The 16,423-nt window shown below is 39.2% G+C and overlaps 1 protein-coding gene across 2 annotated transcripts in view; it reads left to right on the top strand.

Annotated features, from left to right (window-relative positions):
* Nucleotides 1-7,216: 7,216 nt before the first annotated feature.
* The window catches only part of BEST3 (bestrophin 3), a 37,967-nt gene continuing 28,760 nt past the window's right edge, over nt 7,217-16,423 (top strand). Inside the window, exons 1-4 of one of the 2 annotated variants that reach the window (XM_050935265.1) lie at nt 7,217-7,375; nt 10,981-11,150; nt 12,850-12,944; nt 13,480-13,713. In XM_050935265.1, coding sequence (XP_050791222.1) covers nt 10,999-11,150; nt 12,850-12,944; nt 13,480-13,713 — 481 coding nt within the window. In that variant the 5' untranslated portion in view covers nt 7,217-7,375; nt 10,981-10,998. Of the gene's footprint in view, nt 7,376-10,980; nt 11,151-12,849; nt 12,945-13,479; nt 13,714-15,564; nt 15,668-16,423 lie in introns of those variants that run through there. The other variant, XM_050935274.1, reaches the window with a different exon arrangement.

The raw sequence follows: 16,423 nt of genomic DNA, 5'->3' as shown, positions 1-16,423 counted from the left end.
AGGACCTAACCAGATCAGCCACACCACCACTGGTTCATTCATTCACCTGCACATCCACCAATGTAATATACGCCATCATATGCCAGCAATGCCCCTCTTCTATGTACATCGGCCAAACTGGACAGTCTCTACGGAAAAGGATAAATGGACACAAATCAGACATTAGGAATGGCAATATACAAAAACCTGTAGGAGAGCACTTCAACCTCCCTGGCTACACTATAGCAGACCTTAAGGTGGCCATCCTGCAGCAAAAAAACTTCAGGACCAGACTTCAAAGAGAAACTGCTGAGCTTCAGTTCATCTGCAAATTTGACACCATCAGCTCAGGATTGAACAAAGACTGTGAATGGCTTGCCAACTACAGAACCAGTTTCTCCTCTCTTGGTTTTCACACCTCAACTACTAGAACAGGGCCTCATCCTCCCTGATTGAACTGACCTCGTTATCTTTAGCTTGCTTGCTAGCATATATATACCTGCCCCTGGATATTTCCACCACATGCATCTGAAGAAGTGGGTATTCACCCACGAAAGCTCATGCTCCAAAACGTCTGTTAGTCTATAAGGTGCCACAGGATTCTTTGCTGCTTTTACAGATCCAGACTAACACGGCTACCCCTCTGATAAAAGAGTTAATAATTTGTTAGTTTTGCCTAGGTGACCCGTTAACATTGCAATTTATTGTTATTTCTGTTGTAAATTATTAGGGGTTTCTATAAAATGAACAAGCTGTTAATATTTGTTATTTTCAACAGTTTTAATAGTTCCCCCTAAAAACCTAGCATCCTAGCCATAAAGGATTGTCAATTTATGGCTCTGTTAGACTTCTCCCACAAAATATTAACTGAGAAAATACTGGGAAAGTACTGTTAACTGTAATATAAATATACACTAGTGGTATTCATATAACAGAATATACTAATACAAATTTTCTGAGATGAAAAAATATTCCATTATTTCAAATCTAACCCAGTTTACTGAATCATAAAGAGAATATTAGGGAAACGTAAATATATATTTGGAGCCTAAACTATAGTTATCAAGGTTCAATATAGTTCAATACAAAATACTGTTAACAGAATTTCATCAATGAACAGTAGTGGCTTAAAGATTTTGCAGGGTCCAGTATGCAAATGAGTAATATTAGGCAAATAGGTAGATAGTTAGCTGCATTTTTATGAAAGAAAGTGAATGCTTTTCATAAGCAATAATCCATGAATTCCTGGCTGTCTTGCAAAGTCAGACTCCACTGACTTCAGCAGAGCTACTCTCTATTGACATCAGTGTAAACGAGAGCACAATCAAGCCCTGGTTCCTTCTGCAGTGGTCTGTTCAGTATTGTAGGCTTTATCCAGAGCACAGTAAGAGCTGTGTTGTTAGCACATCTGAGGTACCTAACATAGTCCAAGTGTAATGTAGACAAGATAAAATATAAACACATGCTAAAGTGGAGACATTAAAGTCTAAGCTTCGGCTACCTGCACTTTAACTTGACCAGTGTCGCCCGTGTGAAGGGAGTATGTCTTCTTTACACTAGACTTAAAGCATGTTAGCACGAATTAGCTAATGTGCTACCATCACACCTTTAAATCCTAGTCTAGACAAGACCTTACAGGTAAGTGTCATCTGGAGCTTGTGTTTGCTGTTCCTGATGTTTTTCATTGCCGTGAGCATGTAGGCTTATGTTATTTCTGTCAGTGCACAAGAAAGCACTGTTAATAGCATTTTGGATGTTCTCAGAAAACATAGGCTGAAATCCTGGCCCTATTGAAGTCAAGGGGAATTTAGCCATTGTCTTCACTAGGACTAGGACCCCCCCACACACACACACACCCAGGGTCCTCATTTATTTTGTTTAGATGCAAGATCAACCTTGAAAGATTATTATGATGTATAACTTCGGTGCAGATGGTAAAGCTGTTACCTTGGCTGGCTGGATGCCCACCACTCTCTCTTCAAAATCAAACATTCTCTTCCATTTGCAGTCATGAGGCTCCTGGGGACAGCCCTGCAAACAATTACAGTGTAAACAATTGAGACAGACCAGCTGAGTCAGTGTCTACCTCTGCACCCTGACAAACCATCTTTGCCTTGCTGGACCCCTAGGGACCATAACAAAAGGAGAAGTTAAAGGAGAACAGACAGTGAGTGTACCAAAGGCATGAGATCCATTAATCAATGTAAGAATTTTAGTAGAAGTAACATATTTCTACACCATGTGAAAAATATATTGGGTGGGCATACGGGGCATATTACTCTTTTATTCCTGCTTATATTGATTTTGCCCAGACTCAGTCAATACTGAAGACAGATGTGCCTGGTGAGAGGAAACACCAGCAGTGAAATTCTGGCCCCATTGAAGTCAGAATCAAAATGCCTGTTCGATGTTAATGGGGCCAGGTTTTCAAAACCATCTGACACCCTAGGTATGGAGCCAATGAGTAAATTGAATAATCCCATGTAGCCTCACACACACTACCATCTCACAGTTCCAGAGCAGTAACTGTATGCCAAGAGAGAACCTAGTGGGACCTTGGCCACTTGGGAGTTACAGAGGACAATAGCTCAGAGGCAAACTTCAGTCCAAAGGGATGCTGTCCTCTCCCCAGAAAGTATTTCATTTAGGAGATTTCAGCTGACACAGAAGTGTCTTGGAGCCAGTCAGTCTCTCCCCAGCAGTCAGACAAAGCACGCTGCCCTTCCTGCTGGCACAGAAGGGAGCCACTGCTTTCTCTGATGTCAATCCCTAGTGCTTTGTGTCAGCTGGATGACTCTCTTCACTCCAGCTCCCCACCTGCCTTCTGCTGTGGCGAATCACACAGAGACAGAAGGAGCCTCTCTGGTATCACATTCCATATGTCAGCTTCTTATGCCTGTGCGCATTTCCTCTATGTGGGTGTCCTAGGGCAATAAAGGAGTTGTCATGATGGACAACAATGCTATTGGCTAAAAGCATAATGTTTATCAAGGCACCAAAGTCAGCACTGGTGACTAGAAAATGAAGTGTATTTTGTTAAAAGGGCATCACATATCAAAGTGTTTCTTCACGTGGAGTTACAGTACCCTAGCAATTACCGTGTTGAGACAGCAGACTTTATCCTGCATACAGAGTACATTTGTGATCCTCTGACATATTTTACCATATGACTGCTGGAGATAAAGCAGCCTACTTTGAAGTATATCCTACCACCCACAGTGAGTGGTGCTAAGCACAGCGGTATCTCTCTTACTGGAATTACTTTTAATTATTTCAATCCCTCTCACTGAAGAGACTACTACACTTCATGGCAGCTCTTTACATATTCATTTTAAAGAGTCAGTGGACAGCTTAATTATACAGCTATCCTATGTTAATTTGTTTAAGAGTTCTATAAAGCCAGTAATCCCAATGGCAAGTGACTATGTAAAAAAAAACCCAAATGTTTTATTCAGAGAAAAATCAACAGCAGCTGCTGTTCTCTGCTACTGCAATTTGCCCCAGATTTTAGTCATTTCTTTTCCTTTCCAATGAGAAAACTCTTTCAGGTTTCTCAAATCTCAGATACTTAGAAACCCACTGGCCTTGTTTACACTGGGATGAATTTGGACATTATCATTATACATTATTTGTATTACATTCACAGCTCAAGACTCAGTCCAAGACTGGGGCTCCATTGCACTCTATACAAACACAGAGTAAGAATTAGTTCCTGCCCTGAAGAACTTAAGAGGAAGACAGTAGAAGTAGAAATGACTTACCCAAGATCACAACAGCTGGCACATGGCAGAGTTCTTCAGGGTCCCAGTTTAGTGCCCTATGCACTGGGCCACAGTGCCTCTCTTACCTCCCCCATTGGTAACAATAGTGACCATGCTAGTATGGGCTCAGGGATTTTTACCACTGTGTTGTCTAGATTTGTTCAGAGCCAGTTAGAGCACTTGATGGTAAAATCTCCATGTCCTGTACACTAGTGATGCTAATACAAGTCGAGCTGCCCTTAGGGCAGTGCACTAGTAGGAGGATTACCCAGATGAGAACTTTGTGGGACTTCTCTCATTTGTAAGCTCACGGGAAAGGAAGTGCTTACACTGTGCACTCCAGGGTATCATTGCAAATATAATAGCTGAGGAGGTCTATCAAGGGATATCAGAGAATGGACAAAGTGATAGAGTTAAAATATTCATTGCAAATGTGAAATAATGTATATACTTAGCAAAATCCAACCTTTCTATTTACTCTTTCAGGAGTACAATGCATATGAATAGAATTCCTGAGTCCTATCTGGCCACTGACACCTTATAAAAATAACTGAGTGTGATACTGAGGTGTAAATACCTTGAGCAAAGTATTACCAATCTGTCATGTCCTGATGTTGCATTCATTTGAACTAACGCTCCCTAATAATAAGACTACAAGTTTTTAATTGGCTACAAGGTATTCTGCTGATGATAACTGAGACATTTATTTCAGTCCTTAGATACTAAGGCAAAAGTATTTCTGTGTTTACATTATAGGTGTTTTGCAGTGTGGAAGGCAGTAGTTTGGAGGTCCTTGTCCCCTATTGAGGGATTTTGAGACTTTACTATAAAACTTGGTTTAACCTAATAAAATTGTGACCACCCTTGTGGCTTACCATAGAATCTGGTATTCACATATCAGAGATGAAAAACAAAAGGAAAAACCCTTGCAGAAATTTCACCTTCTCTCGCTTGCAAATTTGAGGGCATAGATAAATCACTACCCATACTATTCACATTCCACCCATAAACAAACTACTATGTTCTGCATCCTTATGTGGGCTCAGCACTTTTTCACTGAATGAGTGACACCTTCTCCCTTATTCAGGCAAAACGCACATTGAAGCCCCAGGCTTTGTCCCTCACCCATTGAAAGCTAAAGGCATTTCCTAACATTATATTAAATATGCCTTTGGTCAACTTTTATAACAAGTCCTTGGTGGGAACAGGGTCAGATGGATTGTCATGGTGCTGTGATTGCTTTCACAGCCCTGCTATAGTGTGTGAGCTTTTAGTGAGCACCTGAAATCTGCTGTTAATGACATGAGTATGAATCACTGAGATAAATCTAAAGCAGAAAAGCTGTATCCAAATACGAAGATATTTTAAAATTTAGCATAATGAGGCTAAAATCATGAAGGGACCATGCTTGCTTCTGGTGGTAAGGTCACTAGGCAGGAATTTTGGAGTGGCACTACCTCCCATGAACCAGGAAGGCCTTAGGGGACCAACCTTGCCTAAAATGTGAGTAGTAGTGTCTGGGAAAGGGTATTGTCAGCTTGGTAGAGGATGCACTGAATCATTGATGTATCCCCTCAGTAGCCTCGGCTAGCAGGGTTCCTGCAGAGCTCTTTTTGCCTCTCTCAGGTGTGGAGGAGCGGGGTTGGGGGAGGGTACCCCTGAGGGAGAGCAATAGTGAAAACACCTGTCTTTGGAATGAATCCTCCCCCGGATATAGCAAACCTCAGGGTACTGGGAGATGTACTTTACATCTCTCCGTGGCAGTTTCAGTGGCTCTGCACTCTGAAAACTTTATTTTATTTCTGCATCCAAAATTGTAAAGTTCCAAGTCTGTGTCTTCTGAAAAACTGCTCAAAGTTAATGGAGCAGTCTCAGCTGCTCATCTCATTATATGAAAATATTGGAGTGTGCCCTGGAAAACCATCTGACACGACTTGTCCCTTATTAGTTATTTAAGTAGTGTCACTTGTGCTCAGTGCTTAATTTGTAATGAAAGAGGTGCCGGGGCTCAAGTACTTTTTTACATTCATAACTGATGCAGCAAGCCCAGAGGTCCTGGGGCTATGAACTGCCAAGCCGGGTCTCAGCTAGGATGACCAGACGTCCCGATAAAATCGGAACCGTCCCAATATTTGGGTGGTTGTCCTGTGTCCCGACCGATCTTTGGTCGGGACGCAATTTGTCCCAATATTTCGCTCTGCCAGCAGCAATGGTTTTATTTTTTTATTTTTTGCTCTGCCGGCAGCACTCGGCTTCTTTTTTTTTTTTCCACCACCGGCTTTTTTTTTCCTCCGCCGGCGGACCCCTCCCCCCCAATGTGTTCCAATATTTTCTTCTTCTCATCTGGTCACCCTAGTCTCAGTCGTGGCAAGCCCTGGCGCAAATTAAGCACTGCTTGTGCTCAAAGAATCTACTACAGGGCCTGTTTCTCAAGCAAACTTAGGCCTAAGTAATTATTATAAACAGCGATCTTATAATATCTTCATTGTTAGGAGCTCTCCTATGAAAAGTGGTCTCTATAATAGGATTGGGCAGTATGTTTTTTCATGCCAGACCATTTACTGTTAAAATGCTTTATTATATTTCACCATAGCCCACTGCCTGCCCAAAAAACACACATGCCATGCAGTAATGTCTTTTGTGTTTTGACATCAAAGGGTCTTCTGTCTGCTATTGTCGAAGAGGAAAAAGCAGATGATGGTCACAAATCATTTCCTTCAGAGACAAGTTGAATTAACAGAACATGCTCCTGAATCACTTTGAACATATTGATGGGACTCAAACAAGAAAAATCTCTCATCAGAAAATATAGCTTTCCCCGCAGGTCTACACAACATCTTATTTCTCTCTCCCTCTGCTCTGCTTTATTTCACTGTGCAATCATCTTGCTTCATTCTTTTTGTGAAAGATTCTGTGAAGAATCATGGAGCACTGACTGGTATCCTCCTACTCTCTCATTGTGTGTCACTTTTCACAGCTTCCTGTTAACACCATGATTCCTGAAAGACAGAGTTCATCTGACCTTAGGAGTGGGGAGAGAAGCTCCAATCATGCAAAGATTTAACTTCATTGCTATGAGTTGATGCACTGAAAGCAATGGAACAAACGACTCATGGGAGTAATACAAGACATGTTCATAAGACTTTGCAGGATTGAGGCAGGACTCATCCTCTTTTCTGAATCTCAGAGAAAAATGCTTCCCTTTTACTTGTTCCATTTGGGGGGACAGAAGGAAAGCAGTGAAAGGTTTTGGTGCCATCCAAACCATTACAGAGACTCTTCATACAACTCAAAGGGGTCCTTTGGATGGCAAGCGGAGTTATAATTATAGACTAGAAAACAGCAAGATCAGCAGCTGTTGTTGCTTGCGTCTGTTCCCTGCTGTAACTGACAGCAGTGAGGGACTTGGCAAAAACAGGCTTCCAGAAGTGGAAAGAAATTTTAACCTCTGTGCTTGTCAGTCCACTCCTCCAGGGTCTCAGTAGTAAGCAAACCCCGAAAAGCCTCTGTTCCGAAGGTGAAGAAGGAGCAAAGTCACTATTTCATACCTGAAGGCGTCTTCACTGGGGACATTTAAGGAAAAGAAAGGGTCTGGGATTTTCCTTCATGGTTGGGCTGCCACATCAGAATAGCAGGTTAGTGTACACAGAACATACTTAATATTGTTTTTTTTAATTGGACTTAATCTGTACATTTGAATTCCTCTCTCCACCATAATATAAAACAGGAAAAAAATTTATAGAAATTTGATAGTTAATGGTGCACGTAGGTGTTATTTATTTGTATATGTTGTAATGTATCTACAATGTTATTAATTGCCATCCTTTTCTACGGTGGTTTCTATTTAATTGTAATGCTTCTAATCCTAAAGTCTGTACCTAGACAAAACTCCCATTAACTTTGTGAGTAATGTTAATAGAACAACAATATTATTTTGTTTTTAGACACCAATGCCAAAGGACTTCTGGTTGCCTTAGCAAAAGTACAATAAAATATAAGTCATGGTAACAGAGTAAATTCCAGAGAGGTAATCAATACTGAAGGGAAGGAAAAACAGGATTATAGGTACGAGTCAAATTCTCTGTTGATGTAAATTGGTGCAGCTGCAGTGATATGAATGGAAGTGTGCCAATTTATACCAGAAGAGAATTTTGCCCTATATCTGCTAATGAGGTAAATAATAATAAAATATCTATATAAGGTATTTTATAGCACCAATAACCATAGTATCTAGTGCCTAGTATTTGCAAGAGTAAAGCCATGAACCATGAATATAGATCTTATTTATACCATGTCTTCCCATTGCTATGTATTGTATTTTATATATTTAAAAAGTATAATGGAGACTATGAACATGTTCCCAGAAAAAGACACAAGCAGAGCATCAAATCTGTTCTTCTTGTGTTGTGAAACATTTATTTCCATATGAAGCGAAAGAAAATAGATATACTGTGATCATTCACTCTCCACTGGTCTAACAGCAATTATACTTAGTTTTACTAATACAAAAATAATGTGATAGTGCTCTTTAGATAATATCCCTGAATTTATTGTGGCACCTGAAGTACAAATCCTCCTGGGGGTACTCATAGTTTCAGTCCTAGCTAGGGCTATAGGTGTGCTAACTTGGCTTTCACAATTCCAATAGTCTTTCACTGGAGGTTCCCATTTGTTGCCCCATTCATAATAAATTTCTTTTCATCACAACCATTTGGTGAAGCCACTTGTTCGGTTGGGAACTAGAATTGAGGCTGTTGACTTTTAATCTACACTCCTCATGCTGACTCCCAGGCATTCTGGCATGCAAGACGTCACCTCTACCCACTAATCAGCCAGGATGTGAGCCCTTAGTTGCACTTATCAGAATTCAATTGAAAAATGGATGTGGAAAAAAAAATCAGCAATAGCACATCTATCATTTAAAAGCCAAGGAATAACAACCATATATTCCAGTATTTTACAAGCTGCCAGGCCATTCTTCACACAAATCAGAACTCTCAGGAGAGACCATGGGTCAGAAATGGAATTCTTATGGATTCCCTTCCCCGTGTTTACTTCCCCTATGAATAAAAGAAGAAATTGGCAATTTTGCAGCTAAATTTTCATGGTTTATTTTATGCTCAGCATCAGAGGCCTAGCCAAGTTGTTCACTATCAGGCAGCTCTTATGGTTTGATAATTCTCTTTTAAATTAAAGTAAATAGCCTACAGTGGCATAAAGAAAAACATGCAAGAGTGGCATTTATGCTAGAGCAATGCAAGTGACTTTATACAATCATTAACTGGAGATTACTGCTACTGTGTCCATCCACTTCCTTCCTAAAATGCTGAGCAAAGTTCTCTCCATATTTGTAGTTAAAGTACACTTCTCACCAATATCCGTAGGTGCATAAACAACAAGAAGAGCTATACAGCACTTTGACAAAGTCAACAGGAAAACATTCTTACCACTACCAAATATAAGCTAAATTCCTAGCCCTCCACTCAGGCTGCTAGGGTTGCCAATTTTGGCTGGACATGTTCCTGGAAGTTTTGTCATGACATAATCTTTAATTAAAGATTAATCTTTAATTCCTGGAGATTCTAGCACAATCCTGGAGAGCTGGGAAACCTGCAATGTGCTCTGTGAAGACCTGAGAAAATAGCTAGGTCTTGGACTGTGACCTAACTTGGGCACTGCACTGTTGGAGCAGAAGAAGGCATGAGGACCCACCAACAAGACTGTCCTACCACTAGCTACTCAAATATCAGGGCTCTTAGAAGAGCCCTTGTCATGGTATAATTCCCCACTCTGAACCTTAGCGTCCAAAAGATGGGGTACCAGCATGAATTCCTCTAAGCTCAATTACCAGCTTAGTACTTGTAGCTCTGCCACCAACCAGGAATTCCAGTGCCTGGTACACTCTGGTCCCCCCAAAACCTTGCCCAGGGACCCCCAAGACCCGGACCCTCTGGATCTTAACACAAGGAAAGTAAACCCTTTCCCTCACTGTTGCCTCTCCTAGGCTTCCCCTCCCTGAGTTACCCTGGAAGATTACTGTGATTCAAAATCCTTGAATCTTAAAACAGAGAGGAAAATCCACCTTCCCCCCTCCTTCTCTCACCCCCTCCCAGATTCTCCCTAAGAGAGAAAGTAATCCTAACACAGAGAGAAATTAACCTTTCTCTCCCCCTTCCCTCCTTTCTCCCCACCAATTCCTTGGTGGATCCAGACCCAGTCCCCCGGGGTCTCACCAGAATAAAAAAACAATCAGGTTCTTAAACAAGAAAAGCTTTTAATTAAAGAAAGAAAAAACAGTAAAAATTATTTTTGTAATATATGTTACAGGGTCTTTCAGCTATAGACACTGGGAATACCCTCCCAGCCTAAGTATACAAGTACAAATAAAAATCCTTTCAGCAAAATACAAATTTGAACTCCTTCCAGACAAATACACATTTGCAAATAAAGAAAACAAACATAAGCCTAACTCGCCTATTCTACCTAGTACTTACTATTCTGGACATATAAGAGCCTGTATCAGAGAGATTGGAGAGAAACCTGGTTGCACATCTGGTCACTCTCAGAACCCAGAGAGAACAACCACCAAAATCTAACAGCACACACAAAAACTTCCCTCCCTCAAGATTTGAAAGTATCCTGTCCCCTGATTGGTCCTCTGGTCCGGTGACAGCCAGGCTCACTGATCTTGTTAACCCTTTACAGGCAAAAGAGATATGAATCACTTCTGTTCTATTAACTCTTACTTATCTGTTTATGACAGCCCCCAAGGTGATTTCACTTGCTGCAATGACATAAAATGGGAGAGGCAGTCCCTAGATCACATTGGGGTATATAGATAATACCAGAGCTGGATGAAAATGGGGCAGGGAAATTCATGATTTTGTTCTTCTGTGTTTTCTGTTGAAATTTTGAACAAAAAATTCAACAAAATTGGAAATTTTGAAAAATGTCGTGAAGTCCTAGTCATACACTTGAACCGCAGCTTGGAGCAAGTTGGAGGCTAGTAGAATCTTTGAAAAATAGGTACTGTATGCTCCAAGTAGCTGACACTGCCAAGCAGGCAGACGGAAAGGTACATCTGCCCTAGCTGGACTTTCTGGATGGTCTTCAAGAGTAACCCTATTGCAATAATCCAATCTGCAGGTCACAAAGACACTGCTAACTATAGCTATATATATATGGGTTCAGATGCACTCTAAAACACTGTCAATTTTCTTGCTTGTTTTTACTTTTCTAGAAACATCCTGCCAAGACAATGACAGTCACTTACTCCAGTAAAGTAGCAAATGCCACCTTCTTTGGATTTCACAGACTACTCCTCAAGTGGAAAGGCAGCATCTACAAATTGCTGTACAGGGAATTTATTTCCTTTGCTAGTCTTTATACAGCAATAAGTGTGTTGTACAGGTACATCTGTTTCCATGTAACATATTCATGTCTCCTTCTTAATCAGAATCAAATGCTATGTAAAAGGGACAGTCTCACACTTCAGATCCTTTGGCTGATGACTGATTTTGTACTAAATAACATGACTTTTTGCTTAGACCCTTTTTAATGTCATTTATATCTCACATGATTTTTGGAATGTTAAATTACTGTTTAACCATCATCTTCAAGTGATTCTAACTTCAGCCGCATACTAGCTGATGATTGTTGTGTATATGTCATCTTCCAAAAATGTTATGCCATATAAACATCTGCAGGATTCCTATGTCAGTACATGGTCTTTGCCACTCAAACTCTGCACTGACTAAATGACCTGTTTTGAACTGCGAAGTCTAGACATATTATCATACTTATGCGTCTATGTCATCAACAGTTAATAGATGGCAGTTTCATAGGAAATGCTGAAAGGTGATTATTTTATAGTCCAGTTATGTAGCCCTTGCTCACGAAATGGCAAGTTGAGGTTTGTCTGAGTAAGAACTGCAATAAAGGCCAGCACAAGACCTATGTGACACTTAGGTCCCAATTAATTCCTCAAGTGTGACTTACGCGGGGTGTACGTCTCATTCTAGTCCTCTGCCCAGGGTGAATTTCACTTTGGTGAAGACAAAATTTCTTAGTGGAATGAATAAAATAAGTGGGATGACTTCAAATTACTTTTCAGTCCCTCTTTAGAACTAGAATTGAAGCTCAACATTTTTTTTTTTTTGTGCAAATCAAGTTCTTTGGACTTACTTTGTCTATATGGGCAATCACTAATCTTCCAAAGTATACAGGCATACAGCAAGGTAGCAAGACTAAATCATTGGCATGTAAAGAAACAACAACAAAAACCTTTCATTTAAAAATAATCTATTCTTACTTTAAAACTGTACATAAAAACTCTCCCCTTTATTCAGTGTACACTGTGGAAAGCATTCTATATGAACAGCCAGATTTTATTTTACAAATGTAGAACAACCCCAAATACTTGCCATGTATATCTTTTATATGGGATAAGATAACTGTAAGATTTTATATATAAATAAAATAATTGCTTATGTTTAAGAATGTTGTATTTCATTAGCTATCATTCTACACTGTGCTCCATTCTTTTTTCTGCCATACGGCTTATGGTTGCCTTAGTTTAAATATATTTGATTTTTTGTGCATTTTAACTTATGGTCAAGACAAATTTCTTAATAGTAAATGAGATATACCCCCTGATGTGGAAAGAGTAGAGTTTTCGCATAGCAGCAAGTACAGATTAGTGCCCCTTTCCAATTTCAGAAGATCTGATCAGATTACTTTTATTAAGTAGTCCAGTTGAAAAATGGAAGAAAAATACATTTGCTGAATAGTTTGCACCAAGACCATTGCTTTGTATTAGGTGGCATACTACAGGTGAACAGCACAAGTGGTTTTTGTCACTTCAGTAATGAGAAATATTTTATGACTAGTGAATAATATTCCTCCACCTGTCAGCTCCCTTATTACATGCTACAAATATTAACACCCTAAATGTTCATCAATTTAACTCCTTAAAGATTCATCTGTGCACATTAGCCAAGATCATTCCTAGTTTCAGTTATCTGGTTATTTATACTGAATTGTCTTCACTTTATATCCGAGGTTTGCAGCGGTATTACAAAGGGATATATACATTTTATTTTTGCTACAGATTTTTTCTTACAGGAAGCCAAAAACGGTTCTTTGAAAAATTATCAATTTACTGTGACAAATATGCTGAACAAATCCCAGTCACCTTTGTTCTTGGTAAGTACAGCATACCTGTGGAAAGACTCCACAAAGTTGCCTCCATTAGGATGTCACAAATGGCAATGCATGGAAGTATTTCAGAGCTGAAAGGCATGTTGGAAATCTGTCTCACAGTAAAACCACTGCCATCCATTAAGGTTGCCTTAAAGTCAAATTGCTTTTGTCAAGTCAACACTGCAGATGCTTGAATTATTACTTCACTATTGGAAGATCTAAGTTTTTATTCACTAACTCTTTGTTTAAATAGCTATCTGAGCCTGATCCTGTGAAGTGAGTACCCTTCACTCCCATTTCAGTGAATGGGAGTTGCGGGTGCTCAATATCTTGCATGAGGCACTTAGAACCTTGCAGGATTCGGCCTTTGGAATGTACCATACTGTGCATATTTTATAGCAATTATTCTGGCAAATGAAGTTACCATACAGCCTAGATAACATCCTACAGAATGAACTAAAACTCAACATTAGAGGACCTGAGTGTGTGTCAGTTTTGCAGTAAGAAGGTGATGTTGATATACTTTTTTAACACACAGGATTCTATGTTACTTTGGTGGTGAACCGCTGGTGGAACCAGTTTGTGAATCTGCCGTGGCCAGACAGACTTATGTTCTTGATCTCTAGCAGCATTCAGGGAAGAGATGAATACGGGCGCTTACTTAGGAGGACTCTAATGCGTTATGTGAATTTAACTTCCCTGATCATCTTCCGCTCAGTGAGCACAGCAGTATACAAAAGATTTCCAACCATGGACCATGTGGTAGAAGCAGGTATTGTCAATTTCCTTTCCCCAGTAAGCTCTGCCCTTTTGACTACAGATGGGGATGTTGGAGATCTGCCTTGTATTTTCTTCTCTTTAACCTCTTGTCCGTCAGACCACCCCATGTGAAAGCCACTCACTGGCAGAGAAGGATTAGATAAAATGCTCTTAAGAGTCCACCATTGCTAAATTATTTATCTCGGTCCATTTTAGAACAAGATGAGGCCCTTATGACTGAGCATGCTACATCTCCTCTGCACTCAGCCTTTCTCAGTCAGGGGAGTGAGAGGATGACAGAGTGAATTTTAAAAATATATATATATTTTTTTACAAAAAAAATTTTAAAAGATTTTTTTATTTAAATCAAATATGAGTTTATTTTAAAACAACCCAATTTAAAATTAAATTTGAAATATTTACAACCTATGTTAAGGCCTAAACTTGCTATAATCTAATACAATCAATTAAATTCAGTTGAATGAATAATATTAAATATTACATCCTTGCTGCCAAAGCTTCAAAGAAAGTCAAACCACTGAAGTGGTGGACATCACTGGCTGAGCACTTGGAACCAGAATTTGTTGAACTGCTAAAGCTTTTGACAGCTTCATTTCAGTTTATTCAACTAATACAGTTGATTAACTAGTTCATTCAACATTAAGGAACCAGTTGGGAGTCAAAATAACAGGAAAACTTGATTTTCTCTTCCAATCTATGACTAAAACTGAGGTGTGAGAGGAGGAGATCTACTAGTTCTAAAATCTTGAAGGACATGGTGACCATAAAAAAATCAGTTCATGTCACTGAATTAGTTAGTTTTAAATGCAAAATATGTTTTGATAAACTTTTTTTCCCTTATGTATCCAGCACACTTAAGGCAGTTTTATTTAACTAACCAAAAAAAAAATTAATTCTAATACCCATCCAAACAGAGATTGACACAAATCACGAGTAAACAATCATCAGCCAGTAAATAAAAAATGCACCATTCACCATTTTCTAACATAATACAAAAATAATAAATAAATGGCTACAGATATAGTGTATTCTCCTCTTTAGCAAAAAGAAGTATCACATTTGTTGTAAATGCTATATTTAATTGTAAATCAACACAATTTAATGGTTACCAACCAGTGATAATTAACCCTTCTTTAGGAAAATAACTAAAAATTCCAAACGCTAAACAAGATTAAAATCATGGTTTAAACCATGATTTTAGTCTGTTTGATTTAAATCAATCCACTCTGGAAGCTGGGTTTGGGAATGGTACCTGAATCTGTTGCCTGGTAGAATACAACATCATTTATAAGGAAATAGGCCAGCCCAATAGGTATTGTCATTTTTGTATGGTGCACGGAATAATGAGATGGCATGTTTTATTCCTTCTCTTAGGAAATGCCCTTTTCTAATGTCCTGGTGACTTAGTTCCCATGACCACCACTACACCTCATAAGAAATCGGTTCCCCCCACCATCCTTAAGAACATATATTATCCCAATGTCTACCAAGGAGCGTACACATGCTTCGAGGCAGAAGCTAGTCGCTAGCTAAGCCAAAATAAATTCCCTTTCCAACCTCCCTGCTGCACAGTTAAGTGCATGCTGTGGTCTTATAACTTCTTGTGAAGTATTTGGAATTGGCTGTTGTCAGAGACAGGATACCATACTAGATGATGATTGGTCTGTTCCGATAGGGCAACTCCTGTGTTCTTTCTATGGTGTCTTGTAAACTGTATTATTTTGGGAAACAACAGTAAGTTATTGATGTTATGCTATGTTAAAATATGTTGTATATACACACATGAGAGTTTTAGAATATTTAAGAAAAAACTCCCAGCCTATTGCATCTTTCTTATTGACAGAGCCAGCTCAGGTTGATGTCTTCCTTTTTCCAAAATTGTGTTGAATTTGGAAATCCTTTTCTTAGCATTTTTCAACAGCAAGTTGTTTACCTAAGCCTGAGAGGTCAGTGAAGCTTTTGTCATTCCTCCTAGCCAACTACTCTTAATACACACAGCACAGGAAAATTACAGCAATTCCTGCAAGCTAACCCACCTCTGCCTCTCTTTGCTAAAGACAGCCCGTTTTTAAAGATACAGTGTATGACTACTGTACATACATTACTGTAGATTGGTGTTTCTTAACAGGTGGAGAAAATATTCTACCATATGGTCCCTGAACAAGTCATGACAATATAATCAATACTATACATCTGAATATATCTTGTCCCACAAATATTTCGCAACTACAGTACTGAACACTTGAGGTGAGATTCTGCTAATCTTTCTCATGTTGAGTAAAATACAATACTCTATAATTAGTCCCATTCATAGTTAGCTATGGCTTTGTGGAACAGACTACTTGTTGATCCTGCATTCAATATAAGCAATGGTGGCAGAATCTGACCCTTAAAGAGCATCAGTAATTATTGAAACCACTTGTGCCAATTTTTCACCTCACTGTCAAACTGAAAATTGTTAAAGCAAAAATATTTCTACACATTTGCTTTTCCTGCAAGCATATTTCATAAATTCATAGATTAGATTTTAAGGCCAGAAGGGACCATTATGATCATCTACTCTGACCTCCTACATAACACAGGCCATAGAATCTCATCCAATGATGCCTGTCTCAAGCCCATAATGTCTGTTTGAGCTGTAGTGTACCTTTTAGAAAGATCTAAAGATGCAAGTGATGGAGAATCCTCCATGTTCCTAAGTA

Source organism: Gopherus flavomarginatus, chromosome 1, assembly GCF_025201925.1.
Source record: "Gopherus flavomarginatus isolate rGopFla2 chromosome 1, rGopFla2.mat.asm, whole genome shotgun sequence".
Taxonomy (NCBI): domain Eukaryota; kingdom Metazoa; phylum Chordata; order Testudines; family Testudinidae; genus Gopherus; species Gopherus flavomarginatus.
The sequence above is the reverse complement of the archived record's forward strand: the minus strand, read 5'-3'. Positions and strand labels throughout refer to the sequence as shown.